The following is a 27,895-nucleotide window of genomic DNA, read 5'->3' as shown; positions in this document are numbered from 1 at the left end:
TATTGTAAATTTTGGCAGAGTAATGAAAGGTGAAATTTGAGAAAAAACGTTTTTGATATGTGACCTTCCATTCCATGGCATTGGTGGTTAGCAACCAACGTACTGTCTCCATAGGGTAATAAATTCATGTTTTAATACAGTTACTTGTTTTGCTTGTAGTGTAGCAGACAGCTTCAAACCCTCAGGGGGAGCTTTATAAGTCTGTCTGTCAGGTGCTCTGCTTTGCTGTTTCATCCTGTGGGCATGGTTACAGTATTTAGATTAAATGTTACATTACTGTGATACATAAATAATTTAAAATGCTAATATTTTTTTCTAAGAAACGTTATTTAAAAGGACCCCAAATATGTGTCTGAAAATGGAGCCTTAACCTTTTCATGAGTCTCAAAGCTGTACTTCTTCACATCAACAGACTCATTCCAAGCCTGTCAACATGAAAAGATGCAGCAAAATGGCTCCAAAATTTTCTAACTAGAAATACTAGAAGTCTTTTTTAAGGAAGCTAATTTTTCTGTGCGTTAAAGGAAATAAGTAAACTTTTTCCTCATTTTCTTCCCCTGTTGATACTGTCAGTAGCTGAAAAAATTTAAGTCTGTCATGTTTTCTATACATAGTTTTTTTGGTAAGCTGATCTATTCCGCCAGTATCTGGTTGCTACAGCCAGTTGTTAATTGCAGGAATACAAACTCCTCTTGAAAGCTTACTTAGGTGTAAGTGCCCTGGCAGCCAGGAGGGCCAACCCTGTCCTGGGGGCATCAGGCACAGCACGGCCATCTGGGCAAGGGAGGGGATTGTCCTGCTCTGCTCTGAGTTGGGGCAGCCTCACCTCAAGTGCCGGGGGCAGTTCTGGGTGCCACAATGGAAGAAAAATCTTAAATTACTAAAGAGCATCCAAAGGACAGCAGTAAAGATGATGAAGAGCCTTGAGTGAAGCTGTGTGAGGATTGACTGAGGTCACTTGGTATGTTCATCCTGGAGAAAAGGAGACTAAAGGGAGGCCTCACTGCAGTCTAGAACTTATTCATGAGGGGAAGAGGAGGCACTGATCTCTTTGTGGTGCCCAATGACAGGACCCGAGGGAATGGCCTGAAGATGTGTTAGGGGAGGTTTAAGTTGGATATTAAAAAAAGGTTCTTCACCCGGGGATGGTTGGGCACTGGAACAGCCTCCCTGGGCAAGTGGTGACAGTACCAAGCCTGACGGAATTCAAGAAACATTGGGACAACAGGCACATGGTGTGACTCTTGAGGATGATTCTGTGCAGGGCTAAGAGGTGATATTGATGCTTGTATGTCCCTTCCCGTAAGTGGGTCCCCACAGCGTATTCTGTGGTTCTGTATGTTGTCCTTTCACTAGAAAAGAGGATATGAAAAGGGTAGGGTTTGGTTTTTTTTTTTGGTTTTGACATACTAGATTCAACCCCTGTGCCTCTTTGCACTTTGCCCATCTGCTGCAATTTTTATGATGCCAAATGTTTCTTTAATAGGTGCTCTGTTGAGCTCAAATACACATTTGGAACTGGAAGAAGGACCCAATTTTAATGATGTGCAATTTCAAAGTGGCTTTAAGAAATCAAAGTGATTTGCTTCTGAGAAACTGTAATCTAAAACTAATGATCACAGATGTTCACTCAGGTATAAGAAATAATTACCATACCTAAAGTCAGGATACAACTTCACCATTTCTATCTTCCACTTAATGCTTCAAAGTATTGCTAACTCATGCTATTAGCTGTTACTTCAGAAGACTGCCCTTGGGTTTGCATTAAAGAGGGTTTATAGCCCTGTGTTTTATGAAGATATATGCAATTATTTAAGAATTACTATCAAAAATTATTTAGAAATATGGATATGAAAATTTGTTTGAAGAAAGTGCTAGTTAATGCAGGGGATTTGTTTGAAAAAAGGACAACTGTGTAAAGAAATTTTGGGTGGTAGTGTTGCAAAATACAAACCAGATGTTAGAAGAGGAATAATTTGAAGATGTCAATTGTGAAAGTGTCCTGCCATATCTTCGTGAAGATAAGGATCAGTAAATTCAACCTGAATATCTGTTTGCTGTGGTAGCAGAGAAACTGTCATTGAAATAGATTCTGTAGGCTGTGTCATTCTGACATAATGTGAGAATGAAGTTATTTCTTGGTATATAACATTTTAATATTTAAAAGCCAAAACTTTGTTTCAGCATTTTCTCCACATGAGATAATTATGGATAAAAAAAGCTAGAAACCAGACAAAAGCAGCATAAAATTGTGGGCTAGATGCTTTTATTTATTTTATTTTTTTTAATAAAGGAAACCAGAAAATAAAGGAAACCAGAAAACAAAATATGTAAGTTTAGCATGATGATGATGTTTCACTGTTAATTTATAAGTAATTGAATAATATAAACATAATACTTGAAAGGACTTTCTTTGATGTTCTTTACCGAGGAATGAAAATCTTACACCAGGCTGTCAGAATATTCCTTCAGATTAGGATGGCAGCCTTTTATAAGGTGTGAACAGAGCCAGATCAGAAAGGTTTATTATCAGGAGGAAAAAAATTAGATAAATTGTGGAAGTGGAATGTATTCCTAATTCATAGTCTGATGTCTTAAGATCTGGTCTTTACCTTCATGCTTTATTAGAAGAAATACTTCCTATAGAAATGTAAATATTACGGAAAGGGAGGTGTAAATACAAGTTAGCTGTAGAAGCTTATTGGCAAAATATGTCAGTCCAGACTCTCATAAACATACAGCAGATCAGGCCAAGATGTGAACAAGACTTTTATTTAACTAGTTTCTGCAAAATAGCCCTTTACTTTAGAAGAACAATACAGGCTAAATATGAACATTATTAATTTATACATGCCAAGACTGTAAATTTGCTGTAGAAGGCTTTCTTTTAGGAAAGATGAAACCAAATTGCTCTCATGTTAGCTCTGTATTGTCCCAAGGACCCAACTCTATTCTTGTTTTAGTGTGGTCAATGATAACCTAAAACCAAAAAGTTTGAAGTCCTATCTAGATATATAATCTTTAAAATTCCAGAAAGGAAATGAAATAGGAAAAAATCAGTGAACCTGAAAGACCTGCTAATTGCCCACATATCTCTCAATCATGAAGAGTTACATTGTAAGTAAGATTGAACAGTATGTATGTTGTTCTCTAGGTCTAGTGGAGTGTCTTACTAGACATAATGATTTAAAAATATGTATGTGACCAATCTGTATACTGTCAACTATTATTTAGGGAAAGTTTAACAACTGATTAGAATACCTAGACAATTGAGTGACAGCAGATTTTTTTGAGTTCAGGGGATAAGCTGCAGAACTTTCAGCATATTTTAATACTTTATTGTTTATCTCTGGATATTACCAACCTCTCAGAGAGTTTTGCTGTCGTATCTCTCTTCCATCAAGTAAATCATCATAAAACGTGTGAAGCACCCGGAGGTTCTCGCTTCCTCCAGCTGTCAGTCCTAAAAGGGAAAATACCATCCCTCAAAATTAGTGAATGTTATGATACATTTTTACAGAAAGCTGAAGTCCCCTGCCTTCTGTTTTATGAACTACATTTTGTACGATACCACTCGAAAAATCAAACTTGTCAATCTGAAGGTAACACCTCAATGAAATTTGATCAGTCACTATATTTATAATGCAGTCTTCAGACCCCAGGGCACTTCTCAATTGGCGAGCAAGAGTAAAGCTTGTTGAGATCTGCATCACTGAGGTAGCTTAAGAAAAATTCAATGGGAAAAGATAAGCTGACAGTTCTAGCATCTAATCTGTAAGTGCACACATGACTGCTGATAGCACATTTCAGGTATGAACCAGGAAAGTACAATCCGGTCAGCCCAGCACTGTAAGGAGTACCAGGATGTCCGTCACCATCACTGGGAGCTCCAGGAATCAAGGGAATGGGCTGGTTCAACAGCAGTCCTTGTGTGGAGGGGGCCAGGGGACAACACATTTAGGAGCTTTCTTTTAAGAACCAAAGACCTGGTGCCAAGTACTGGAAGCAGATAATTTGTTACAAGTCAGAGAAATAGAAATATATTATAGCCCATGTCTGGCAATTACAGGTGATTAGCATAATTGTGTTTCCTTCTAAGTATCTTCCATTTCTAATTCTTCAAGTTCTGTTTTGTACTCTAGAAGAAATTTAATTTCAAAACTCTTCCTGATAAAACTTGAAACTAGGAATTTTTAGACATCTCAGTGTTAACTTCTCCCTACCTATTCAACAAAATAACATTTTTAATACTTTTCTCCCAGTGTCTTCCTAAAGTGGCCTTGACAAACAATGTTAGTTCCAACCTTACTTCTAGAATTTATAGCCTAGCTACAAATGTTCTTTAGGTCAAAATTTAGCACAGATCAGAAAGTGACATAAAATAGGTTTGATATTCCTGAACTATAGATAAAAATTGCTATTTTTTTATCTCACAGAAGATCTTTAGCAGGTCAACAATATCTGGATGGTGTTGTCTCAGAAACTAGTTTTAATGTAAGTTTATTTTAAAAGACACACAGGTTGCATTAATATGCTTGGAATTTCTGTCCATCTTTTTACTTCAGTGTCCATCCGTCAGGGAGAAGCCAATTTGACTCAGGAACAATACTCTCAATGGTGAAGCACTTAAAGGCTTTAATAAAATTGTAATAGGAATAGAGAGGAGACAAGTTTCCCTGAGAGAAAAATAATTCAGGAGCACTTTTTTAGATACTGGAAATCCAAGCAGCAGCAGCACATTTGGAGTTGTGTATCAGGCATGAAATCTCTTGCCATGGTATGTGCATTCAGGGGAAAGCAGGCTTCATTAATGCTAATGTTTGCAAACTAGTTGTGTGTAGACGACTTACAAATTTGTTTGTTTTGCACTCCTCCAGAAATACATAAGCTTTATGCTGATACATATTCCTACTCCCCAAGGGCAGAAGTAGGGGGGTATTCCTTTGGAACATCTAAATTGGAAACAAAATTTTCTTTCAGTCCTCATTGCTGATACTCAAAACCTTCCTCATTCAAAATATTCAGAAACAAATAACCGAACAGGATTTGTCAGAAGGTGTGTTTTCAGTCTGGGAATTTTATTTAATTTTTAAAGTCAATACTCAAAACCAATTGCTACAAAAGTAGTCCTCTCCATATAAACCTGTAGTTGCAGTGACCCAAGTCATGTTATATTCTCTTTTAATTTAGCCATGTTAATTTAGCCATTAGTTTTTCATGGGAATTCCAAACCAATAGTCAGTCTGCAGTTTTGGGGGAAGTTTGAATCCTATGCATGTACATGAAAGTTCATTTTATACAATATGAAGAGAAATGCTCATCAGTTAACTGAAAGATTCTCCAGTTTGTGGCCAAAGTTTTACTTACAGGAACTATTAAAAATATTCTTTAGGTTTTCTAGTGTTTATGAATCATTATATAAAGGAGTGATAATTAATCTTTTGTTTGATACAGAGTAACTTAATCCTTTGATTTTGCCAAATTAAAAAAATGTTTAAAGATTAAAAAATGTTATCAAAATGATAATTAACAACTGGTTTTGCCCCTCTTTTTTCCTTTCTTTGTAATGTTTAAGACAGAATATTCTCTGTGGCTACTTGATCAAAATTCTCAATTCTGTAAAGGTTTTCTAAAGCTACTTCAGAGTTTTCAAAGAAAATGTGTTTCTTTTTGCTTTGAAAATAAAATAATTGGCTGTAGCTGCAGGAAATGCTTCTTGAAAATGGTTAGCAGTTTAAAAAATGTGTTAATATTTTAATATTTAATTAATATTAAATTTAATTGATATTTATTATATCTACATAGAATTATATACAATATATTTATTATTATATATTATTAAATCTATATATAATATTTTTAATATTTTTGAATATTTTTAGAATAATATATTCATTTTGCTTTGTTTTCTTAGTAGTTACAGAAGCTTTTGTTAATTCTAGAAAATGTGATGAGGATAGGGCAAAATAATGTGACTACTGTTCTTGTAGCTGGTTATAACAGAAATGTACCAGAAAAAGGAATGTTTATCTCACAGGGCAGTGCTACAAAGTGTAGATTTTCACCTGAGGAATCTGACAATATTTGCCTTTTCCTCTCTGCTTTAATATCTTTGCTAAACTATTTTCCATGTGCTGTGTTTACCAACATGTATCAAACTGCTGTGGCAAGATAAGAAGGTTCTTTAAGAACGTCAGGTTCCGTCAGCTTCTACCATTGACCCATTATTACCCTAGACAAGTTCATTATTCTGTCTAGATTCTTTTTCTGTGGATTAGGAATGATAATAGTAGACTGCTTCCATGATTTTCACAGGTAACTATCCTCTAAAAAGCTTAATTTTTATTGGCTGGTTTGCTATAAGTTTATTGATACATTTTTGGAAGTAGTACAGTTAAACAGCTCACAAGACTTCAGGGTGAGAAAAAGAAAGAATGGGATTGTCATAAATGACATTTATTGCATAAATTCTTCTCCCTTGAATGATGTATCCTATTTGGTTTTAGGTTTCAAGTATGAATGGAGTACTTTTATAAAGTTTATAAGAGACCAGAAATTTTAGAAGACATTTCTTTTGTCTATAAGATTCCTTTACTGAGAAATTTTCCAAATAAGACTTAATCAGAAAATAAGATATTCAGTCTTAAATTTTGAAGATTGATTTGTGTCAAGAAAAGGCCTGGTGTTGGAAGAATTTCAGAATATGATAATTTTGTCTAGTGCTAAAATTGAAACTTTTCAATTTGTAATTTTACACTCTAAATTAAACTGCATTAAAAGAATTGTTTAGTAATTTTTCTTGTCTATCTCTCAGATTACATTAAGCCTTTATTCCTTCAAGGGCAATAAATGCCAATTAAACTGTTAGATCTTCCCCTTCTGTTATGTGGGTTAACTGTATCATCCTCCAGTAAGTTTTGTCAAATTGTATAATTTACAATAACCAGGAAGAAAGCAGTGTAAAGACTGGAAATACCTTGGTCTTTAGAGAAATGTGATTTGTGTATATATATTGTATTTTTGGAGGAAATATCTGTGCTATTCAGTGGTAAGTTTCTTCATTCATGCTTTACCTGTTGCACTGGCCACTGTAGTGTTATGAAAACCTGCTCTATCTCCACACTTCTGTCAACAGGTCTTGTAGTTACTCATCAACAGTTCACTCTTTGCTGCAGCTATGTTAGTTTGGCACACTGGAGGTTTTCTCCTAAAGCAGTGGTTCTTTCCCACCTGTTCAGGTCCTTGCAGGCCTGCAAATCTGGGGCCTCACGTGGGCCACGCTTGCCTATTATGCCAGATGTGCAATCCATTAAGAACTTGTACTGCAACATTTCACACATACTTAACAAAAGATTTCTATAAAATAGCATGGCTGTTGGCCACCTGGGACAAGGCAAAAACCCAAGGAGGTGCCCAAAGCAAAAGGTCAGATTCCACAGATTTGCCCAGTGCCTCCCCTGCTGCTTCCCTCCTCCTGCTCTCACTGTATGAGTGCTGCACCTGATAAAGCATCACCCAGCATTTCCCAGCAGGGTCATGAATCCTGAAAGCCTATCAGGAGATGATTGACAGCTTGATGGAAATGCCTTAGCTCAGCCATGATGGCCAAACCAGGCAGAATTCTCATTAGACATATTTATCTAAGAATTAATACAATTACTGTAATCCCCTGGACGAGTTTTCTAATCTCATAGGTCAACAGAGAAGAAGGTGTCTTTAAGAATGTCAGTGTTGGCAATGGAACTAACACATACTCAAGGTTTTCAATCATTGTGGAAAAATTGTGTGGGGTCAGATGATCACTTTCTAAATAATTTCTGAAATTTGTTAATCTTTAGGTTTTCATGCAAGACTGTGTTTAATGTGTACAAAGTGCTTGTTATATGATGTAGAAAAAACATGTACCTTTGCTTTAAGTTATTCATGAGAGTATTTCCTTGATAGTATGGTATTACAGTAAGTCTTTGGAAGACAGCAAAACTTAGTACAAACTCTTTCTAGTTGCCCTGTGGCTTTACAAAACAGGATCCAAGATGGACATGAGGAGGTAAAGCTAATCTAATTCCTAAAAAAAGCTTCACATTCCCAGATATATATGTTACATTTTCGAGGCTCATATTCCTATTTTAACTTTGTTTCCAGGGTAAAGTATTGTGTGAATTATCTATCATAGTGTCTATGAACAGTGCTCTGTGGCCAAGTACCATGTGCACAACTGTGTCTAGGTAAAAAGGCGGACTCATTACTGTCCCAGAAGGCTGGGCTTGTGAGAACAGCTGGCTGGTCATGGAGAGAAGCAGCTTTGCAAATACAACCCTTGTAGACATTCAGTAACTTTCAGTGTTTTCATATCAAGCATAGGCTAACTGTACAAAAATTCTCTTTGTGTTCTTCACCATGTGTTTTATTTTTTAGATGCAGCGGAGGAATGTGGGGTAACTTTGAGATCAGTTTTACATTGGGTGAATGAATGATTGGGACTCTTTTGATTTTTCAGTTACATCCTCATAATATCTTCTTTTTCTGTGGGCAATACTGTTGAAAAGGCATGGTTATGGCTGTGAAAACAGCAATTAGACATATCCAGTAATACTTATTTTTTAGTCTCTTTACAGTTCAGATGTACAGACCAGTGAAGGCTTAGGGGAAACTTCTGACTTCGGATAATATAAAGACGATTAGCCGACCAAAAATATCTCCAAGTAGCTTCCTTCATTCTTCATTTGTTTATCCACCCCAAAAGCTAAGCTTGGATTTCTCAAAGCTGTTTTAACCCTCTTTAGACTCTACTGGAACCTTTCAGGCTTATCTCTACGCAGTTAATGTTAATGAAACAATGAAGGTTGTTAATTCACAAAAGGAGATCAGTTTGTGTAAGCTGATAGTTTTTGTCAGTTGGCAACTATCATGGTCAGCTAAAGAACAGCTGCTTTATTCAACCAGGTAAATTTACGATTGCAATGGTAAAAAAAACCCAAACCACCAAAACCCCCCAAATCAATGAAAAAAACTGAAGTCTCTTTAGGTGTTGTGGAGATTGTATGCCTAGCAGAATGGGAGAGCTCTTGAGTAGTTATTCTAGTAGCTCATCCACCCAAATCCCTGCCAATTCACTGTATGTGTGTTCTTTCTGCCTTCAGTAGCTGAAATTGTTCTTCAGTCTAAAACAGTATAGTCTACCAAAAATGTCACTGCACTAAACACCTCATCTTTAGTCCAGTTACCAGCCCGTTTTTTTTTTTTCAGGGAGAGTTATTTCACTGTCACACACGTGCCTTGCAAAGCTCTTTCTGCCTTGTCATGCTGACTGCTGCCCTGTCTTGCGCTTCCTTTACTCCTTCCCATTTTGCAGACAGAAGAGCTGTCCCAGCTGTGTGCTGAAGAGGGAGATTGAGTTGGGACAGCTGGTGAGAAGGGTGAGGATAGAAGAGGGGTCTTTTGTATTGCACTGAGAATCAAGGTGGGCAGGGGCAGAAGAGCTGTGACTGTCATGGGAGGGTGAGGAGGGAAAGAGCAGTTTGCTGGAGCAGGCTTTTAGATCCTGCTTTTGCTCAACTGGTGGAAGCACAAGAGGTCTCAGGAGCAAGTTCCTGTATTTCGTCTTAATCCCACCCATGTTTTGTTTGGTGATATTTCTTATTTTTCAGGATATCCTTCTTGAAAAGTTTTGCAATGCCCTTTGAGAAACCTCTTAAACTACTGGTAAAAAGTTTTACTAGGTACGTGAAGGGAAATTAATTAGATGAATTAGTGAATTGAATTAATTAAATGAATTAAATGTTATCAAAAACATAGGATTTAAAGAGTTACTTTATTGCAGAATTATCTAGCACATACATTTAATCTTGGTACAATGATCCCCAATTGTGTACTTGGTGCTTTTGCAACTTTGCAACTTCTTGGTGGGTTTTTTGTTAGTATGTTTTTCACTTCACTAACAGAATTTTCAAATTGCTGATGTGTTTTTTCTTGAGTGTATTCATTTTGCATGCTCTCACAGTCTGCAATCCAAAATGCAGTTACTGTGCAGAGGGAAACAAGCATATTGTGGTTACAGATTAATTATTTTCTGAGCTTTTCAGTGGCATAATTTAGCAGATCTATCCTGGCTAGTCTGGTAGTTCTAAAGATGTTTGAAACATACACCTTCAAGACAGAAGGATTTAAAACTGGCTCATTATGATTTAATTATGATCTTTAGAGTATATAAAATCACATTGCTAAGTCAAAGGAAACCATTTTTCCTGCCGTCTGTTTTGGGATGGAGGGAGAATTGTCAGCCTTTTAATCTGAAGAATTTTGATGAAAATTTGGAAAGAACTTGCACATTTTTAGTTGGTGTAAACAAACACAGCCACAATAACATGTTCAGGGCTGAAAATGTCTTTTCTCATATATAAACCTATACTGTGGCAGAGACAAAATAAAGTTTCAGAGGATTTAAAGCATACCATTCTTCAAAATATGTTCTTCACTTGGTTTTACAAGTTTCTTTTCTACAAAAATCAAAACTCTTTGCATTTATTAAAACAAGTTGAAATGGTCCTACTTTGTTTTTCTTTTTTCTTTTTTGTCTCAACTCTTCCATTAATGTCTGGCACAAAACAGTTGAACAGAGGGGTTGCATAATGACACCTAATATGTTTCTACTTGAAAGAGCAGTATTTTAAGTACTCAGTCATGTGGATCTGTCTAGATCAAGAACTCAGTCACAGCATAAAAGGTTTTAGGGGTTACATTTTTAACATTCCTCACATAAATAGATCAAAGCTCAAGTATTTCAAGAACAACCCAAATTCTTTATGCTTCAATACACTGATGGATCTGAAGAAAAACCAATATGCCAGTTCTCCCAATTTTTTTCTTTCTTTATTGAAGAAGGGATATTTGCAGAAAAACAAAGATCCTTGTGCAGTGATGCAAGTTAACTTAAGCATTAGGTAGATGGTATTGAAACATGCTTGTGCTGTGGTGTCAAAGTAACTTGTCAGGCGCACAGTTTTGTTAAATGAAATTTCAATAATAAAGTGTCTCTTAGCTGCTTCTTTTCCTTTTCTAACCATACTCATAAGTCTTCATCTGAATATTTTTCTTTAAAGCATGCTCTTGATTTCACAGACCTTTTCCTATTCACTATGTATGTTGTCACAGAAAGACAGCATGAGAGAAACAATGCTGAATTTTTTTGCTAGCCTTATTGCATGTTTTTATTTTTATTTGTTTTCAGAATTTGGAAGTCTGTATTTTAACGTACAAAGGAAAACCTTTTCTTTCTCACTGGTATATAAAATAACCTTTTCCAGGCTATAGCTATAGGAGGGACAGCATGCTTAGCATTTTAAAATATAAATTCTGCATGAATTGCAGTTGTGGGATAAAAGAAAATTTGCCTAAGTAGTTAACAAATGTTCTAGCAATAGTAGCTGCATCATCAGAAACTATTAGATCCTACCCTTCTGTGAGTCCACTACAGTCTGGCTTTGTAAATAATTGGGAAATATGCAGGAGACAGATTGGCCTAAAATGCAGCTTTCAGGTAGCTTCAAAGTAAAAATTAACAAATTAGGCCATTCGAAAAACCAAGTTCAGGCACTTTCTACTCATCTCTGCTCCTTTCCAGTGAAGAACTTTATTCCTGCAAAATCCTTAGACATCCTACATTATTCTGTACTTATCCACAGTAACTTAAAGAGTCTTAATGCACATTTATGCCACCTCACCACCTTCCCCCGCATGAAACTGCCACTGTTGTCACTCTTGTGTTTGTAGAACTAACTTACTGATGTTCTGAACCTCTGGTTACTCTTCTTTCAGTTTTGCTTTTTTTGTGATTCTTTGGGTTTTTTTGTTGTTGTTGTTTGAAGGTTTTGGCTTTTGTTGTTTGTTTGTTTGGGTTTTATTAATTTGCTGTTTTGTTGGTTTTTTTTTTTTTTGTAAAGTTGGACTCTTAAATAGTCCAAATTGGTTATTAAGTTCCTGTCCTTTAAGAAACTGTTTAAAAAGCAATAATTCAATCTGGTGGGGATTTGGCAGGTCATGAACAAGTGCACTCAGCATCTGTATGCTGACATTGCAGTCCTGGGCTAGTGGAAACCCTTCCAGGACTGTATGCTAGCTTAAATCCCAGACAAGGCAGTCTAGCTTTCTGGGCATGCTTTTTAATCTCTGCTCTCTGTGGAGCTAAATTTCTTCCTATGTTGATTTTGCTTGTGACCTTAGAGAAATGGAAGGTCTTTGCTGTTAGTTTCAGAATGCTGTATGCTGGTTGATCTTTTCTATTTAAAAAATCAAATCTCTGATAAAGACAAGTTGACCTTTTATTCAACTCAGTGTATTTTTAGAACAAAGGGGAACCCCCATGTAGAAAGAGCAGCTTATTGACAGTAGAAAAGAAAGCACCTCTTTGCATCTTGAGAAAGAAGGCTCATCATGCAGTTGCAAATTGTGTGTCAGTTTTCTTACCATTTTCTGCTTTATCTCTTAGGCCAGTAATGTCATCTCAGAGCTCTGAGAAAAATCCTGTCTGGATATTTCCATTGAAGAGAATACACAAAGAATCTTTAAAACTTTTTTAGTTTTTTTTTTTCTCTAATATAAATATTAAAATAAAGCAGAAATTCATCATGAGAGCTGATTTGCTGAGTGCTGTATATTCAAATAATTGCGTTTGAAAACAGGTTTAATCCTTGTCTACTGTCATCCTTGAAAGGGAAGAGCCTCTTAATTTTCCCTTGGATCTTTCTGGTCTCCTGTAGGTCTCTAAAAAAGTCTTCAGTTGTCTCTGAGATGTAGTTCCCTCCTTTGCTCAAGCCTCCTATTTCCATCCTCGTGGCTCATTGTTTCCCACAGCTTTCCCTGTTGAGCCCTGCACTGCAGCAGCATTTCCCAGTTTGGTGCTGTCTGAGAGCAAGGTCCCTCCTCCTTCCCAACATCCAATTGAACCAGTGCATAATTGCCTGGTAAGACAAGCAGCCAGCCCAGTGCTCTTTTGACAAGCCACAGCCCTTTAACAAAACATACACTTACAGTAGACTGTGAGCAGCGAACTACACACTTGTAACATCTGTCCCAGTGAGAATCTCAGCTTTCACAGGAAAAAACCCCAAACCAAACTGATAGATGTAGTCATCATGGTTTTGGCCAGTGCTTAAGAATGTAAACCTCTTTAATCCGGGATTTCAGAAGGCAAGTAACGAAAATTGAAATGAAGTGGGTTTCCTAGCTTTCCAGTTATTTCTGTGATAAGAGTCAAAGGCTGACTGTGGGTTTGACTGGAGTGAGGTCAGCCCCAGCTGTTAATGCTCTAGTTGAAGGGAGGCCTGTTGCAGGCAGTAGGAGGTGTTCTTCATAATTTAACTCTTGATTTAAACTCCTCTTTGTTTATACTTGTTGTATGTGGAAAGTATGTAAACCTTGGCCAAAATGCAAAGGAGAAGGTAGGGACACAGTTGATTCTGTACTATCACAATAGCCAAGTCTAAAAGTTGTCTTAAGGTCCTGTTCATCTGTTGCTTGCAGCTCAACTGGACCCCTGCTAACCATCCTTACCTCCCTTCAGGCATGCACTAACTAGTTTATGAGCAGAGTGTTTGTAAAGCCTGTCCAACCATGCATCTTTCCTTCTTTGTCATCAGGATGGTTTATTCCTTGTGTGCTCTAGCACACCAGGGCTGCTGTACACACAGTGAGCTCTGAGTGAGAATATGCTCAATAGGTACTAAAATACTTACTCAGTGAGATGGCATAGCTCAAGTTTCCTCCAGAACAAAGAACTCAAATCATGTGCACTCGTGGCAGTTTTTGGAAGAGAATGTCTGTATAGTCTGGAGTCTATCACAGACAATGAGTAGAGACTGAAATGTGGATCTTCTGCTTTTCTTTTTAAACAGGAGGGTTTTCCATAATTCTGGGAAGTTACTGAGCAAAAGGGAAGAAAATACATTGTCTTCTAAAAAAAGTCCAACTGCCTAATTCCTCTGTTTGTGAAATTAAGACAAGTAAGGTTTCTGGGGAACTTGGAGACTAGCATTGACAGTGGTGGTTTCTGTGGAGCCTCTGCTTTAAGGCATTTCACTTTCAAATGTTTGAAATGTTGATACTTTTAAGCTGGTAGGAAATTAAAAATAGATTTTCATCATTGTGATATTTTTATCATTTTCATAGTTTTCATCATTTTAGTATTAAGAACATTAATCACAGAAATCACCTCAGACAAACAATCCAACAATGCTTTCAAAGAGCTGCAAATACTACTACAGGGTTATCTTTGCAGTTTAGTGTCTGTTTAGATAAATGAATTGTGGAAGATGTAGTTTTTAATAACTGGAAAAACTTCAAGGTCCCTTCATAGAGACTTGAAAAATTTAGCAATTGTAATTTCTGTCCTGGAATGTATTTTGGTTAATGATTTTCATGTACTTGTGTAGATAAGAAGGAATTTTAATGAAGATTGTAGGTACATAATTTAAAATGTTAGTCTTTTCAGTCAAATTTTTCATCACTAAAATGAATATTGCTCGCCCGGTAAATCCATAATGTGTGATTATTCCTAGTCTGTAAAGGTTATTCTTTCTTTTTTTTCTTTAAGCAATGTCAAGAAATGTATTTTGTTCATTGATTGGCAAAGTTGAGAACATGAATGATTAACAACTTCTTAGTTCTTTTGCTTCTCTGAGCCACCTGATCGAGTTGAAGATGGCCCTACTCATGGCAGGGGTGTTGAATGAGATTGCCTTTAAAGGTTCCTTCCAACCCAAATTATTCTGTGAGTCGTTGAATATTTATATGGGCTTCCTAGAGTGCAGTATTCCATCATGTTAGATTTTACACTGGGTATAAAATAGTTGGAAGCATCATTTTGAAAAGCACCATTGCATTTCAGGGTAATATTTGGCAGAAGCAAACAGGGAAAGGAGCTGGGGGCAAAGAAAGATGAAAATGAAGTTATTGACAGCTGCTACTTAGGCTGGATAAATATGGAACAGAAGCATGTTGGATGACAATTTCCAGATTACACAGTGAAAGAATTTGCTGCTGTCTGTAGTGTTTAATTATTTGTATAATAGATACTTATGTGGAGGCACCTTCTTAAATTCCATAGAAACCATAATTGGAAATTCCTACTACTGTTAGGAATACAGTGTCTGAGTTTAGAGGCAGTATGGAAGGATTAGAGCAAAAGGAGACAGAAGGAGGATAAGCAAATCTGCTTTGTATCATTCAGTATATTTGTGTTACAGCTGGTGACAAAAGCATCATCGTGATCTGTTATCAGGTACATTTTTTCGTGATACTTACAGCAAAACTTTGAAGAATTTTCACTTTTTGGCGTGATTTGAGTGTAACTACCATCTATGAGGTATAGATGAAGGAGGTTTCATAGGAAGACTTAAGGTGCTTTTGACAGGAAAATGATGAGCTGATGAAGGATCTGTGGGTTGGGCAGATGGTTTGAAATGCAGACAAACACAGCAATGAAGTTCATCCTACTATCTGAGGATTATTTAGAAACTGAAGATGTACATACTTCCGAGGGACAAGGAAATATGTCACAGCTTTCTGAAAGATTCAGAAATTTGGGCTTTTGCTGTCATAACATCTAGATAACCTGTGTAGTGACCCTGAAAACAAGCATCTGGTGTGGAATGAATATTTAAGACTGTCAGGTGGGAGGGAATTTTGTGGCCATGTGCACGATAGCTTAAGGACTTCTCCGTGTAATGTAGACTGTGTATCTTTTGTTCAGTGGAACATTTTTATTTTTTAAGACTCGGGAAAATGACATGTTACTCCTTGAGGTAGAACAGTTATAACTGTTCTCAGATAAGTATTTCTAATAAGTATATTCTATTCTAAACAAGTTTTAGTTTACTGAAGAAGCAGGGATGGATGTGTGTTTTTTTACCGTGCATGGAAGATTGCAGTTTTCCTAGTAATATTCTTGGAAGTCACATTTTGATAGGCATCTTTGGCAGTAGTCATGGCTTAACAAACTTAACCACTTTCTTCAGCTTCCCACTTTTATACACTGTTCCTTCCACTGGCCTAACACAATGTCACTCTGCACAAGGATCACTTTGAAAACAATAGGAGAAAATAGACAAGAAAGTTCCCCAGGCATCATTAGTGTTTAGATTCTTCTGTTGTCAAGGAACCACAGTTTAAATTTTCTCATTAGAAAAGTGCAACCTGAATCAGTGATGCCTACATTTTGATTTTAAGAATTCTGGCATAATATGCTCCACTGTCTTCTTCCCACCATCTCGCTGGCATCCTTCTTTAGCAAACTCAACAATTTACTCTGAAAGCCAAGGTGGATGATTTCGAGCATCCAAAGCCCTTATGTCCCCATCACATGCATAAAGATTATGGCATATACTTTACTGAAAATGTATTTATTTTTACTATTGGAGGCTGGATGTAGCTTTGAACTGGAGGTGGGTTAAGGGGAGGCTTCAGGTTTGTGTGTAACAGAATTTGAGTCATCGGTGCTCTCCTGCAGGGGAGAGAGCTGTACAGAGAGGAACTGTGGGCAACTCTGGCCTCTCCTGAGCTTGCTGAGGAAGGGTACCTCTCTGTTCTTTCATCGTGTCTTTGCCAAACTATGTCTTGCTTCAGGGCTCATTTGTTTTGTTTGCTCTATGGAGTGCCTGACATTAGTCAACCTAGTTTAGTTCATTAAACTTTACTAAATTTTTTTTATACTGAATTGTGTCTATCTGCTAATCCTACAAATCCATGTTTTACATTTGAAAGAACTTACTAAAAACGAGCCAAAAACTCAAGATAGGAACAACTTTGAGGATTTTTCTTTTGGTGGTTTTACTGTAGCAGCAATGTTCAGTGATGTGGGTGTCTGCATAATGTAACACATCCTATTCCAAATCTTGCCTTTTTTAAATTCTTGAAGAAACCCACACTCATTAAATAGCTTTCTGTTATGATAACTTGCAGAGAGAACTGCTGTACTTTAGCCTTCCTACTGGGTGACTTCTCATTATAAATCATGTCTTTATGGCTCAAAAGTACTGCACTTCCAAACTCAATTCATTAGTGAGACTGGAATGAATTTAATAATAGCTGGCTGTTTGCACCAGAGCCATGCTAAGGAAACGCTGTTGCATTTATGTCCTTGATGCCCAAAACATGTTTGTAATGCACTGGAGCTGGACAAACCAGAAATTATCAAGGCTAGGTCTGTGTATTTGTATGTATAAATGTGGATGAATACACACAGGCAATGTGATTTCTGTTTGCACTTCTTTTTCTTCTTCTATTTTGTCTATAAAAGATGAGAAATATATTTTAAACAAAGTTTTGATAATGGCACGGAATGTACTTAAGAAGAAATAATTTTTTCCTTTCTTCTAAAAGAGTATGTAGTTTTTCATTTCCTTCAGAGAAGCTGGATTGTTTTACAGGTACTCATTTGACCACAGACCATCACCTCACAGGAAATATTAAATATCTTTTTTTAAGTTAAACAAGATAACTGTGCAGGCTTTCAAGTAAGTTTAATGTACTCGGTTAAGGGGTTTCAGCACACCTCTTACAGTACCAGTAACTGACCTCTTTTAAATACTTCACCCCGTAATAACTGAGAAGTATCTTCGTATTGGTTCACAAGAGATTGCTCCTAACTGCCTCATTTCTTCACATTAGCTTAATGGAGAGTAATGACATTCCATGTCATGAAGTAAGTTTTGTCATCCATATTCTGCTTCACAATTTTTAATCTCTCTTTATTTGAATTATTGAAGATTTGGTTTTGTAATATGGAGGTCAGTAAATGCTTTCTGTATCTTTTACTCTGATTCAGACTCTAGTAATGCAGTTTGTATTTTGCAAAGGCAAATATCCTTTTAAATACACCTTAAAAGGATCCCTAGAATAAGGGGAGAAAGAAATTATCACCAATATTTTTTGTAGTTTTCTTCATATTTTATGTATAGTGAAACAAAGTAGAGAACATCCTATTCATGGTATTCCGTTGATTTTATCAAACATACTTGTGAAGAAGTTTTCTGGTGGAGTGTTTTCAGTTTTAATTATTGGCTAAATGTTATTATATTTGAGTATTTTTACTCCTGTGATATCTTTGCAACACTCTTTGCTATCATTGAGCAGTAATTACTTACATAGTTAGCCAAGACTGTTTGCTGCAAAAAGTTTAGTTTGTTTTCTCTATTCTGATAGGTTTATTCTATTTCTGATAGGTTTTCATTCCCATTTCTGTTTAGTGTATTCCATAGGGAATGAATACAAAAAGCTCCCCCAGTAATTAACACAGAAAACACTAAGCTCTCTCTTCTTTAAGTTAGTCTTTGACCATAACAAATTCTATTAAAAAGCTTGCAATCTAATCAAAAAGGGCAACAAATTAAGTTCTTATTAAAATGGTAGTTGTCCCAGTCTTGCTTCTCAAGATTGCAGTACTTACTGATCAGATAAAATTTATTAGAATTGAGAAGAGTGGAAGGATTGCTTCACACATCTTGGAAGGTGTGCTTTCATTTGTAGCCTCAGTACAGTGTTTACCTTTCTAGCAGTGGCTTAAAAGAGATGCCTGTTTCATCTGTGATGAACTCTTGTTCTTCTCTGAAGGTGAGCCAATTACTTGCTCCACTTCTCATACTCGTGTACCTTTAAGCAAACAGTGTTGCCCGTGCCTTTTATGCAAATTTATTTTTTCTGAACATTTCTCTGTTATTTCAAAATAATTTTGAATTCCAGTTCTACCTTACAACATACTTGCATGTTCAGTGAGCTCTCAGTGTTTTGTCTAACATGGAAAGTGCAGCACTCTTCCTTCACTGTAAAACCTCTGGATGAGACAATACTTGTTCAGTGAAATTCAGGTACAACCACCTGCCTATCTGTGTGGTGGTAACAGTAGTGCTGGACAGCATCCCTGAGCAGTCTGGCAGTCCAGGAATGTCTTTTGGTCCCAATGGGTTTCTAATCTCCTGTGTAAAGTTTTTGCTGCTGCACATAGATGGAGTAACTCTGGGTGGATATTGGTAGCATCACCATTGTCACACAGCATTTAGCTATGTCAACTTAGAGAAAACCTTTCCTAGCACTGACCATGAAAACAGATTTATCAAGCTACTGTATTTTCATATTGAAATTGGCCAAATATAAACTTTGTAACACAGATTTGAGCATTACAAAGCAGGCATTCTTTATTGCAGTGCTGGGCATTTGGAGAATCCTTCCACTAATCAAGTACCTGGAGTGTTGGATAAACTATTCTTATCATACACACTAATTACATATCATTCGCTATCCCCACTTGCTTGATATATATGTATTACTTTATTCACATAGTCACAGCCCTTATCCGAAGTCCTTTTATGCTTCTTTGGGGTCTTCTTTAGTGGTCTTCAGTGTCTGATGTCCTTTTCAGGCGGCTGTTCCTCGACCCCCACATTTGAGTAAGTGTGATTTCATTGCTTTGCTCTGTCAGCCTTGCAGAGCTGAGTTGGCATCCTGCATGTGTTTTGTATGACTTCTGTTTGCCTAAGTTGCATCTTTTATTTACTTCCCCAAGGCTTTGTTGTTCTGTTCTCTTGTCTGTATCAAATCCTTCTGCTCTTCTACGATCTCAGTCATTCATGCACTTTTTGATCTTTTCACCTGTAGTCCATATAACTATTTTTCAGTGGAGAGGTTAGTCTTTGTGGTTTCAGATTTTTTTTTTTTTTTTTTTTTGTAATTAAAAATTCATTTTAAAGAATGAAGGATTTTAGAGTAAGATTTTGGCAATTTTAAATGCCAGTATTTATAACTCAAATTAATATAAGGCAAGTTAGTGGCAGTAAGGACTGTTTAACTTGTGCTGCAGGCTAATTACAATAAAAGTATGTGCAGATAATCTTTAGCTGTTTTGTGAATGCACTGACTACCTTGTTGGAGAATTGTGTGGGGTCATAACCTAGAAGTAAGTGTCATTAAATATGCACGGTTGGTCCCAATATTGGACAAGCTGTTGACAGAGTTCCAACTCTGAGTAAGAACACACCTTTAGGTCAGTTGTTGCATCAGCAGTGAAAATGAGTAAACCTCATTTAGTGGGTCATGCAAGCAGAACAAACTGGACAGGTGATCAGGTAGCATTAAAGGCCACTTCCATCTCAGCACTGTGACCCAGCAGGGGTTCTAACAAATAGCTTCATTCCTTGTGGGGACATGTTTTGAATTGTAGTTTGGTTCCAGATTGGCTGATCTGTTATCCAGGAACCTCTACCTACTGTGGGAAGAAGATGCTGTCAGTCTAGTGATCTGGCAGCGTTTTACTACTTTCGGAAGTCTCAGGTTTCAAGCCAGCATATATTTAAGGAACTCTAATTTGGAAAAGAAATTCCTGTGAGTAATGCCTGATGACACATCTTCTTTCATCTCTGCATTTCCCGAGTTCTAAGAATAACATTTTGTGTGTTATGATTTTGATATCTGGACTGTCTCGATCATGTGCCATATTCAATGCGGCTTGTGAAATGGATAATGTAAGGTTAAAAGAACAGTGTCTTTTGAAAATGCTTTGGATACCACTTAGGCAATGACTGAGTTTTGGCAGTGACTGCCCAATTAAGAAATCTGCTGCAATGCCTTATTTAAGGACAATATAATGAAGTGAGGAATTAGCATTTAATGCAAGGGAAATGTGCAATGTGGGTGGGTCATGCAGATGGATTTTGCTAGGGTGATGAAGGAGGTTTCTACGGTCACAAAGACTAAAATTGCAGTGGTGAGCAGGCAGGAGACATGTTAAATCTGATCTAAATCAGTGCTCGTTTTTTTCCTCAGATGAAAATGGCTACTTATGAAAGGTTAGAGGATTTATGGGGGTGTCAAAACATATGGCAGATGGGCTGGATTAGGATTTATGGGTATAGTAATCCAAATCCTTTCTGTCAAGCATTACAGAGGATCTCTTCTGCTCCTGGACTGCACTGAATGTACACAATCAGATCAGAGTAGCACAGGCTGTCAGGAGGCTCAGAAGAAGAGTAACTAGTGAAAGTGCTTGTCTGAGCAGAGTTCATTTTGAAAGCAGTTCCTTTGAAGGCAAAAACCTACTGGGGGAATGGCTATTATTTAATTTTAGTAAATTGCTGGAATGATTTTCTTCCAAAGCCTTAAAAGAAAGTAAAGCCAAAATGTGTGGTAAACCTTTCTCATTATCTGTGACTATATTAGCACAGAGGGATAAAAGCTATGCAAAAATCATGAATGTTGAAAGGGGAAAGAAAGAGGAATGAATTTGTCTTTCCTTTCTAGGCCAATGCTATCTGTGAGATTTGAAAACTGAAAACTAAAAAAAAAAAAAGTGTAAAAAGGCATCCTACTTTAAATTGTTGTGACATATGTTTAAGTGTTAGGGACAGATTTTTCTTGCCTCTAGACTGAGCCTCTTCTGAAATCTGAAAATTCACAATGGCATGTCAGTATAATGCAGGTTATTGCTAATTGTATTTAACATGTAGTTAATTAAAAAAGGTTATATAGCTACTGGCTATTGAAAAGATTCATGTGTGAAATCTGGGGAAGAATGCAAACCGTTTGTATCTGAGGCAGCAACAGGAAATTTGCACTTTGCTCATGTGGTCAGTTAACTTAGTTTAAGAATCTACTAGAGCTCAGTCTCCAATTGACTAGCGCCTTACAGCATGATCAATTCATATGGTGGGGTGGTAAACCTACTCAGATATCTCTGAGCTCTGTGAGTGAATGCTTAGATATTTCATTTGAAAATCATGTGAAATGCTAAAAGAATCGTAAAAAAGGTTTTGTTACAGCATGTCACACAAACCTGTATATGGATAATCTGTGTTCTTTGTAAAACCTACAGGTGTGAGGGTAAGGTATTACAGACCTTAAATGTAAATCTTAGAAGAGAGGCTGCAAATAGTTACTTCAGCAGTGAGGACTGATGATCTCTGACCTACAGATTGTTAACATTTTTGGAATAGGAGCAAGATGCAAATTTCTGATTGTTAGTGTTTGGTTAACGTATGAGGAGGACCTGAACATTTTTAGAAGGTTTCACTATTTTCCATGAGGAATAGCATATCTGCTCTCACATGGTTTTGTCAGTGAACTTTGTAAAGTGAACTTTCTTAGTTCATTTAATAGAAAAGTGCAATGGTTAGGACTTCAGAAAAGTGAGATTTTCTTCCAGTTGTTAAGTAAGTATTAACAAAATAACAAAGCAGCCTGATCAGTCCATGAAAGCTCACTTTTCATCTGTTAATTGAGTTTCACTTCCTTAGTATGTGGGATATCTTAATCTTTCAAGTGGTATATAGCCTTCCAGAAAAGACTTCTAACTCCAACAAACAAAAAAGACCATCTTTCACTTCCCAGCTTCTTTCTGGCTTAGCAGCCTCCTCATATGAGATTCATAAGAAGGATGTATCAAAGAACAAATAGGTCACATTTCACATTTGAGAGTTGTTTATATGTATGTTTGAAGGAAACAGGAGTTTGAAAATTATTGAGCCAGAAGGGTGGGCAGAAAAAATTTCATGTAGAAAAATTTGATGAGAATGAAAGGACAAGTTGAACCAGGGACATGAGGTTTTACTATGAGGACATGCATGCAAATCCATGAAATCTGAATAATCTTTTTATTCCAAATATAAACTTAGTTGGGAGTTTCAGTGATAACCGGTTGACACAGCTTTATAACATTAAAAACATTTAAATAGTTTTGGCAGGCATGGATGAAACCATGTGTGAAGTGAGTTGTGAAGTATTATCCAGCTTACAAATAAAAGTAAGTTGTTCTAATAGGCTTTCCGGTGAATGTAGTTACCATGATGTATAGATGAGGGTTTTGATTGATATATTACCAGAACATTGTGGATTGTGAATGTTAAAAAAGCTAGTAAATTAAACGGGTGTTAATGTGGCAAATTAAATCTGGACTCAGGCTTTGTTTTATATATAAAAAGTGCCAGCATTTTTTAGATGTTTGCAGTACATATGCATGAATGTTTCCATTATAAATTTTTTTGTTCCCTACTAATGCCTCCATTAAATTCCATAATGTAGCATAACTGAATGAATGAATCTAACTGATGTTTAATATTTTAAGCTTCACAAGGAGGAACTCTATAGAAATACGAAAGGATATGAATTTCTTCCTAATATATTAGAAGATAAACTAAAAATTATCATTGCTAGATTGTGTCTTCTTAGTAGAACATCAGTAAGCTGTAGAAAACTACTAGTAATTGACCTAAAATGGAGCAACTCAATCATCTTTGATTCATGATATCAAGGGTTGAGCCCACCCACAAAGAAGAAAAATTAGTTGTTTTGTAGAAATAGGATAAAACATTATACTGTGAAGTTCTGCTTCTGAATAACTAAGTAAACATTGAGTAATCATCCCAGGAGTGTGTAGTGTGAGATGGAAAAAACCAAGCCTAATAAAATGAAAAATGATTGTCAAATAATTGTTTATAATAATGGGGAAAATATTATCAAAGTACTTATTCTGTATCTGGAACTATTTGGCAAATAACTTTTTTTTCCCTGTCTTTACAAAAGGTGTCTGAGAAACTGAAGTACAAAAATACATATATTTTAGCTTCTATACAGAGAGGGAGTGATGTAAACCAGCTTTCATTTAGTGTGCCTGTACAATTGAGAGCAGAACTTACCCAAGAAGCAACTCCTGCTGGAGAATGTTCAGTTATTCCATAAATAAGTGCAAATTCTTCAAGTTGTTAGACTGATGATATTGATAGAAGGAGTCAGCTACCTGCTTCCCATAATGTTATTTAGATGCATATAAAGATCTGGAAGGTTTTGGAGCGCTTATTATGGTGTGCTTGAAGAAAAACCCCCAATATATTGTTTGTCTCTGAGATCACAGAATCACAGAATTGTTAGGGTTGAAAGGGACCTCTGGAGATCATCCAGTTCAAATCCCCCTGCCCAGGCAGGGTCACCTAGAGCAGGCTGTACAGGAACAAACCCAGGTGGGTTTTGAATATCTCCAGAGAACGAGAATCCACAACATCCCTGGGCAGCCTGTTCCAGTGCTCTGCCACTCTCAATGTAAAGAAGCCCTTCCTCAGGCTGAGGTGAAAGTTTTTGTGTTTTATTGAAAATGAAGTGGGACTTTGAGTAGTAGGTAGATCTGAAGGCTCCAAGCAATCACTGTAGTTAATAGGCAGGAGCTAGGAGACCTAAATAGGTTTTCCTCTCTTGCTTTCTTGGAAATTTTAATCAATTCTCTAGTGAAATGCCTCAGGAGAGACTTTGATTAAGGAAAGTGGAACTGGGACATCCTTTAGACTTTAAATGTAGCTGAGGCAATCTGGTGTTTTGGTCACAGCCAGAAACAGAGAAGGGATTTGGGAGGTTATGTAGGAACTAATGCAAGATTCCATAAATTTCTCTAAAATAAGAGTTTCCAGAACATTACACAACTAAATCTTTAGCAAGGACTGACAGCCCTAAAATATCTGAAGGCTTGACTCTGATATATTCCTGATAGAGCTTAAATAAAAGAACCAGTATAATTAATCTGTAGTCAACAATGTACTCCAACATGGCGTGATCCAAATGTCAGAGATGAAGATCTATTGTGTTTGTTTCCATTACTGAGAAAAAGTTCTATCAGATATTTTCTTGGTTCTTTTTTGTGTATAATTTACACAACTAATTACTTAGTGTTGATTTATGCTCTTATTTTTTATTTTTTTTTCAGAAAAAGAATTTGACCCTGTTCTTCAGCATTGGTTTATTGACCTCCTGGGGAACTGCACTTCTGGGTGTTCGCTTATACTGGATGGGCAACAAGCCCCCAAGTTTTTCTAATTCTGATAATCCAGCAGCTGATTCAGACAGTTTTCTCACACGTACTCTGACCTTCTTTTACTTGCCAACCAAGAACCTCTGGCTGTTGCTGTGTCCAGATACCCTCAGCTTTGACTGGTCTATGGATGCTGTGCCTCTTCTAAAAGCAGTCAGCGACTGGAGGAATCTACACACTGTGGCCTTCTATTCAGGACTACTCCTCCTTGCCTACTTTAGCTTGAAGGGCTCCAGCAATGAGAGAGAATGCAATGGGAAAACTGTGATGAATGGCAAGCAAAATGCTAATGGGCATAGCTGCCACCCAGAGATGGAGTACAAGACACTGGAGGTGAAGTCAAGCTTTGCATCAAAAGAAGAGAATGGCCTAAAAAAGCATGAAATTCAGAAACTGCAGCTTCCTTCAACCGAGAACATTGTCATTCTGTCTCTCTCTTTGTTAATAGTGCCCTTCGTTCCCGCCACAAACCTGTTTTTCTATGTTGGCTTTGTAATAGCAGAGCGTGTGCTGTATGTTCCTAGTATGGGCTTCTGCCTGCTGGTTACAGTAGGTGTCAGGGCCCTTTATGTCAAAGCCCAAAAGCGCTTTCTGAAGAACTTGGTTTTTTTTTCGACTGCTGCATTAATTGTTTTCTATGGACTCAAGACCGTTGTCAGGAATGGGGACTGGCAGAATGAAGAGATGCTGTATAGGTCAGGGATAAAAGTAAACCCTGCTAAAGGTAATTTTTGCTCTTTATGGTGAATGCTTTACTTCTTCCTGTCTGTCTTTGCCTTTGAATTGTCTGATTTTACTAGCTACTTCTAAAGAGGATACTTCAAGAAATGTAATTTTAAGTTGCAGTGCTATGTGCATTAGTTAAAAACAGGGAAAAGCAGGAATGTGTTTTGATTAGGTGTTACAGGTTTGGCATTAACATGGAGAAAAGGAGACCCTAAGGTAAGAGGATAATTTCTTTTCAGTGGTATTGGTTCTGTATTTTCAAATTAAAGATGTGTTATTAGTATTATAGAGCCCACCCTGGTGTTTTTCCATTTGGAATCTGGTAGATAGCATGCTAATGAAGATTTTTTTGAGTTGACCAAATGTTCTGTTTTCTATGATTAGAAAATAAAATAAATAGTCAAGGACAGCATCAGGGAAGTGCTGTTCCTTTATTTCCTCTGATGCAAGTAACGTCAGTACTACATAATAAAAATGAGGAAATGAGGTCATATAATTCAGTTTAGGAAATGACTGTAGTTCCCCCTGCCTACAAGTACTGTAAAGAGTTATTGTCAAATACTTATGCCTTCCTGTTCATGTGTAAATATCAGCTATTTGTAACTTTTCCCAGCCACGTCTCAAAGGTTATATTTATGCTGTAATGAGATGTGACCACAGCTAGTGTAAACACATCCAAACAGGCAGTAAACCTGCCAATTTAGGTATCAGTAACAAGGTTTAGCTGTGGCTTTGTGGTTTCAAGCGCGGATGGCAGATCTAGCTTCTATCCTGAGCTCCATGCTGCCTGGCTGAACTGCTCTTGGCACACATGCAGGTTTACATGAGAATGGTCAAAATATCACCTGTGAGTGCAATGTAGACATTGACTAAGCCTTCCTTATTCACAGTTCATCAGAAGTGAGAAGGGATTAGTTGATTGTTTTGCCTGTCTGTGAAAGAAAAATTTGACAGCACTTGAGTTTTTTCAGTCCTCTGCTCAGAAATCCGTTATATGATGCAAAGTCATCTGCTGATAAAGCTGTGCATTTCGGCTAGACAGTTATATCATGCCAGTCTAAAAGCTGCTGTGATAGTAAGAGGCAAATGCAGGTGGTTACTGTGAGCTGACAGGGAGTGAAAAAGTAGATTTGGCAGATAAAATGCCTAGCAAAGCAACATTTTAGTAGTTTGTCAGTCTGATTTTGTAACTCTTCTCCATATACTTTCTCACCCTAGGAAAATTACTGAACTTGTTGCTGCAGTAAGTGCCTTTTTAAAATTGTAAACAAGGACATCCCATTTGTTTTACTTTTTTTTCAAAATTAGCGCAGGAGAGCAAGAAATGAAGTAACTGAACAGGGAGCCAGCACGCCAGAGTGAATATATGAAGCTCTAGACTGACAAATTTAGAGACAATATAAAACGTGTATTAAAACACTGGAATTCCTTGGAAAGAAAAGTGTGTATGCACAGTTAATGCATGTTCCATTTTTATCCTTGGTGGAAATCCCCAGACATTAATAGTTGTTTGCTTGCAATGAGCCAGATTTTGTGGTCAAAAAAATACTGTGCTAGTTTTTGCCCAATAGTAGGATTGGCTGCAGCATTGTCTGGAAATTAGACTACTGGGTATTATGCTCCCAGGAGACAAGATGGGTTATTTTCATCATACAGATCTCAGTATGCACAGACTCGTGTGTATACGATCGTCTAGTTTCTTGCCATATAAGCTGACATTAAGCGTCTTGTAAGATGTGTAAAAGCAAAGACAGTATGTCAGTGTGATGATATAGACATGAATGAGCTGACTTAAATAAATCTGCTTAAAATATCCTGTTAAACTTCTGCTGAATATTTACTAGCCCACACACATTGTAACGAGGCTCGGTATAAGAAAGCCCTAGCTAATGTGACCTGTCACCCAACTCTATTCATTATTGTGAATATTTCTAAGATTATCCCTGGCTTTGACTATGCTAATTTTATTTTCTATTTCTCATATAGTCAGGCAAGCCTGACTGGACTAGACTGGCTGCCAATCCTGACAAAGCGTTAGGAGATCAACAATTCACACTACTCTTCAGTAATTAAAGGAGGTTGACGTAGGAAAAAAAATATTTTTGTTTGCCTCTTTTTTCTAGTTTCATGAATGCTAGTGCTAAATAGGCTGTTCAGAGAGTGGGACAATGGGCTGCTCAGTCAAATGGTAGAGTGGAGAAGTGTTTTTCTTATTTTTAGGCGACTAAGAAGAAGCTGTCACTCCTCATTTCTCTGCTTTCCTCAGCTCGTAGCAAGTTTCTCCTTAATAGTATTTTCTTACTTCTGAAAATTGTGGAGTAGCAGGATCATTTTCCC

The 27,895-nt window shown here is 36.9% G+C and overlaps 1 protein-coding gene across 1 annotated transcript in view; it reads left to right on the top strand.

Annotated features, from left to right (window-relative positions):
* LOC131592257 (protein O-mannosyl-transferase TMTC2-like) overlaps positions 1 to 27,895 on the top strand; it is a 231,500-nt gene that overhangs the window by 112,255 nt on the left and 91,350 nt on the right. Inside the window, exon 3 of the mRNA XM_058863654.1 lies at positions 24,728 to 25,556. Within this exon, the coding sequence (XP_058719637.1) occupies positions 24,728 to 25,556 (829 nt within the window). The remainder of the gene's footprint in view (positions 1 to 24,727; positions 25,557 to 27,895) is intronic.

This window comes from Poecile atricapillus, chromosome W (assembly GCF_030490865.1).
Source record: "Poecile atricapillus isolate bPoeAtr1 chromosome W, bPoeAtr1.hap1, whole genome shotgun sequence".
Classification (NCBI taxonomy): Eukaryota; Metazoa; Chordata; class Aves; order Passeriformes; family Paridae; genus Poecile; species Poecile atricapillus.
The sequence above is the reverse complement of the archived record's forward strand: the minus strand, read 5'-3'. Positions and strand labels throughout refer to the sequence as shown.